Below are 5,270 nucleotides of genomic sequence, written 5' to 3'. Positions count from 1 at the left end.
TCCCCCTCCCCTCCTCCCCTCCTCTCCCCTCCCCTCCTCCCCTCACCCCCCCCATTTGTAGCTGGCAGTAGTAACGGTGCTGCTCACCACGTAGAGTTGTTTCCATAGTAACGCCCACTCCTGCAGCGTTGACGTAACCTCGGTAACGACGGGATCTTCCACAGGTGTGACGGTCTCCTGTTTCCTGAGGAGGAGGAACAGGTGAGCAGCTGATCCCAGGTGTCACCAACTCTGGGATCACTGAGGCAGGTGGAGCCTGACGGACCCCTCAACCTCAGGATCAGGAGATCCAGGACGAGTGCAGCTTCCAGCCAGGATCCTGCAGCTTCCTGTTCTCACACACTTCCACCCTGGATCTTCTCATCTCTCCACTCTTCTTCTCATCTCTCCACTCTTCTTCTCATCTCTCCACTCTTCTTCTCTTCCTCCTCGTGGTTCTGATCAACCACCAACATTTGTTGAGCTTCATTCAGCTCAGATCAGAACGTCTTGAGTTTCTCTGATGTTCCACCAGAAGGTTCGGTTCCTTTTGCTGCTTCAACTGTTTCGTTAGCGACATGTAAGCTCGCTGAACCAGACACACACAGACACACACAGACACACACAGACACACACAGACACTTACAGACACTCACAGACACACACACAGACACTTACAGACACTCACAGACACACACACACACACAGACACTCACAGACACACACAGACACTCACAGACACACACAGACACACACAGACACACACAGACACTTACAGACACTCACAGACACACACACAGACACACACAGACACTCACAGACACACACAGACACTCACAGACACTCACAGACACACTCACACACACACACAGACACTCACACACACACACAGACACTCACAGACACACACAGACACACACACACACACACAGACACTCACACACACACAGACACTCACAGACACACACAGACACTCACACACACACACAGACACAGACACTCACACACACACAGACACACACAGACACTCACAGACACACACAGACACACACAGACACTCAAAGACACACACAGACACACACAGACACTCACAGACACTCACAGACACACACACACACACACTCACAGACACACACAGACACACACAGACACTCACAGACACACACAGACACTCACAGACACACTCACACACACACAGACACTCACACACACACACACAGACACTCACACACACACAGACACACAGAGACACTCACAGACACACACAGACACTCACACACACTCACAGACACTCACAGACACACACAGACACTCACAGACACTCACAGACACTCACAGACACACACAGACACTCACAGACACACACAGACACACACAGACACACACAGACACTCACAGACACACACAGACACTCACAGACACACACAGACACTCACAGACACACACAGACACACACAGACACTCACAGACACTCACAGACACTCACAGACACACACACACACACACTCACAGACACACACAGACACTCACAGACACACACAGACACTCACAGACACTCACAGACACTCACAGACACACACACACACACACTCACAGACACACACAGACACTCACAGACACATACAGACACTCATAGACACACACACAGACACACACAGACACTCACAGACACATACAGACACTCACAGACACACACACAGACACACACAGACACTCACAGACACATACAGACACTCACAGACACACACACAGACACACACACAGACACTCACAGACACTCACAGACACACACAGACACACAACTCTTCCTGCCCTGCAGGCCGGTGCAACAGGAAACGCTTCACTGACTCCCCCTAATTGAGGGATAATTAAACGCTGGCAGGCAAACGGAGACGTTCTCCGCTCGGATTAAAGGTTCATAAACAATGAAAGCTGCTCTAATCTTCATGCTAATTAATTAAAATATGGACTCTTGAGCTTGGAAGAAAGGAGCAGCTTCACTGGAGCTTCCAAAACATCTGATCCAAAGAGAAAATTCCATCTCATCACATTAGAGAGGAAAGAGAGGAAAGGTGGGAATCCTGGGAGGAGCCACACGCTTCACCTGTGCTGCTAAAGGAGAACGAGCCGTAACGGTGATCAGGGTCGGTGGACTCACCCTCGGTTAGTGACGACGGCTTTCTTCAAGTGAACGAAGGTGGCTGGAAAAACCCCCTGCAGAGACACGGAGACACAACAGAGACGTTCCTGCTGGAAACTGGACCCAACGGAGGGAAAACGGGTTCTGGAGCGCTGTCATTTAGGGTCAGGAGGAACTGAATAAGCAGGCCTCTGAAATATTTAACTGTGTGGTGTGTGTGTGTGATGAGTGTGTGGTGAGTGTGTGGTGTGTGTGTGAGGTGTGTGTGATGAGTGTGTGATGTGTGTGTGATGAGTGTGTGTGTGTGTGTGTGATGAGTGTGTGATGTGTGTGTGTGTGTGTGTGATGTGTGTGTGATGAGTGTGTGTGTGTGTGTGTGGTGTGTGATGTGTGTGTGATGAGTGTGTGGTGTGTGTGTGTGGTGTGTGTGATGAGTGTGTGTGGTGTGTGTGGTGTGTGATGTGTGTGTGATGAGTGTGTGATGAGTGTGTGTGATGTGTGTGTGGTGTGTGATGTGTGTGTGATGAGTGTGTGGTGTGTGTGTGTGGTGTGTGTGATGAGTGTGTGTGGTGTGTGTGGTGTGTGATGTGTGTGTGATGAGTGTGTGATGTGTGTGTGATGAGTGTGTGTGTGTGTGTGTGTGTGTCAGCAGCCTCTCATCATGTCTGTCACATCGTTTCTATTCACACACTCAGCAGCGTCTCCACCTGATTCAGGTGTGAATGTGTTTTAGAGGTGACGCACAGGAATACAGGCAGAGAGAGAGACAGGCAGAGAGACAGGCAGAGAGAGAGGCAGAGAGACAGAGAGACAGGCAGAGAGACAGGCAGAGAGACAGGCAGAGAGACAGGCAGAGAGAGAGACAGGCAGAGAGAGAGACAGGCAGAGAGACAGGCAGAGAGAGAGGCAGAGAGAGAGGCAGAGAGACAGGCAGAGAGACAGGCAGAGAGAGAGGCAGAGAGACAGGCAGAGAGACAGGCAGAGAGAGAGGCAGAGAGACAGGCAGAGAGACAGGCAGAGAGACAGAGAGACAGTCAGAGAGGCAGGCAGAGAGACAGAGAGACAGGCAGAGAGACAGGCAGAGAGGCAGGCAGAGAGACAGGCAGAGAGACAGAGAGACAGGCAGAGAGACAGGCAGAGAGGCAGGCAGAGAGACAGGCAGAGAGACAGAGAGACAGGCAGAGAGACAGGCAGAGAGGCAGGCAGAGAGACAGGCAGAGAGACAGAGAGACAGGCAGAGAGACAGGCAGAGAGACAGGCAGAGAGAGGCAGAGAGAGAGGCAGAGAGACAGGCAGAGAGACAGGCAGAGAGAGAGGCAGAGAGACAGGCAGAGAGACAGGCAGAGAGAGAGGCAGAGAGACAGGCAGAGAGACAGGCAGAGAGACAGAGAGACAGTCAGAGAGGCAGGCAGAGAGACAGGCAGAGAGACAGAGAGACAGGCAGAGAGACAGGCAGAGAGGCAGGCAGAGAGACAGAGAGACAGGCAGAGAGACAGGCAGAGAGAGAGGCAGAGAGGCAGAGAGACAGGCAGAGAGGCAGAGAGAGAGGCAGAGAGACAGGCAGAGAGGCAGGCAGAGAGGCAGAGAGACAGAGAGACAGGCAGAGAGGCAGGCAGAGAGGCAGGCAGAGAGACAGGCAGAGAGACAGGCAGGAATGAAGTGACAGACATGAATCTGTGGTTTAGTTCTATTTTGACAGCAGGGGTCAGAGGTCAGAGGTCTTGGCTCCGCCTCCAGGGAGGTTCTGTCTTCTGCTGAACCCAAAACTCAAGAGATGGAACCAGGTTTCCTCCCCCCACCAGGGGGCAGTCACGAGATTTATTTATGCATAATTCACTGTTAACAAAGGTTACGTCAAGAGCCTTTCAGAAGGCCCCTCACACACACACACACACGCACGCACACACACACACACACACACACACACACACACACACACACACACACACACACACACTCTTTTAGCCTGAGGTGTTCTGAATGCATTAGAATCTCAGAGCAAACCAGGCAAAGACAGCAACAAGGCGTGTGTGTGTGTGTGTGTGTCTGTGTGTGTGCGTGTGTGTGTGTGTGTGCGTGCGTGTGTGTGTCTGTGTGTGTGTGTGTGTGTTCCTAATTTAGCTGAGGTTCTGGCTGACTTCACAGGTCACCTTGTTGAAGGAAAACAGAAGAAGTGAACATAAACTCACACAGACACAAAAATAAGCAGTGACCAAGTGAATCGAGAGGAGCTGCAGGAAACTCTGACCACAAACACCCGTCACTTTAGGGCCAAATACAGGTTAGCGTAGCACCACCGTAGCACCACTGTAGCACCACCGTAGCACCACCGTAGCACCACGGTAGTACCACCGTAGCACCACCGTAGCACCACCGTAGCACCACCGTAGCACCGCCGTAGCACCGCCGTAGCACCGCCGTAGCACCACCATAGCACCACCGTAGTACCACGGTAGCACCACCGTAGTACCGCCGTAGCACCGCCGTAGCACCACCGTAGCACCACCGTAGCACCGCCGTAGCACCACTGTAGCACGGCCGTAGCACCACCGTAGTACCACGGTAGCACCACCGTAGTACCGCCGTAGCACCGCCGTAGCACCACTGTAGCACGGCCGTAGCACCACTGTAGCACCACCGTAGCACCACTGTAGCACGGCCGTAGCACCACCGTAGCACCACTGTAGCACCAGGAGAGGAGAGGAGAGGAGAGGAGAGGAGAGGAGAGTCTGACCTTCAGGTTGGGTTTCCGTGTGGAGAATCCTCGGTACCATCCTGGAAGGGAAGAGGAACATCAGCAACAGAGCAGAGAAGAAGATTCCTGAAACAAACTTCACATGAAGTCCCACCAGTGAGGGTGCTGACTGACCTCTGACCCCTGACCTCTGACCCCTGACCCCTGACCTCTACAGTTGGTCCGTGTGATCACGTACTTTGATGTTAAGCCATTAAAGCCACAGTAAAGCTGATAAACTTGGGCGGCTCCTTTTCTTCTGCTTCATAAAAACTCAGCCAGTTTATATGGAAATGGAGGTTTAATTAAGATTAAGATTAAGATTAAGATGAACTTTATTCATCCCCGTGGGGAAATTGAATTATAGTAGCAGCGTATGCAGAGTAAAGAGACAGAATAAATAAATACAGATAAGAT

At 51.9% G+C, this 5,270-nt stretch overlaps 1 protein-coding gene across 1 annotated transcript in view; it reads right to left on the bottom strand.

The window, feature by feature from the left end:
• Nucleotides 1-46: 46 nt before the first annotated feature.
• LOC115246778 (dedicator of cytokinesis protein 3-like) overlaps nucleotides 47-5,270 on the bottom strand; it is a gene marked incomplete at its 3' end in the record, with an annotated part of 22,266 nt that continues 17,042 nt past the window's right edge. Inside the window, exons 3-5 of the mRNA XM_029826086.1 lie at nucleotides 4,854-4,894; nucleotides 2,138-2,193; nucleotides 47-184 (exon numbers count right to left, since the gene is read on the bottom strand). Of these exons, the coding sequence (XP_029681946.1) occupies nucleotides 47-184; nucleotides 2,138-2,193; nucleotides 4,854-4,894 (235 nt within the window). The remainder of the gene's footprint in view (nucleotides 185-2,137; nucleotides 2,194-4,853; nucleotides 4,895-5,270) is intronic.

The sequence above is a fragment of the Takifugu rubripes genome, chromosome 19 (genome assembly GCF_901000725.2).
Source record: "Takifugu rubripes chromosome 19, fTakRub1.2, whole genome shotgun sequence".
Lineage (NCBI taxonomy): Eukaryota > Metazoa > Chordata > Actinopteri > Tetraodontiformes > Tetraodontidae > Takifugu > Takifugu rubripes.
This window is presented reverse-complemented; position numbering and strand designations above follow the sequence as displayed.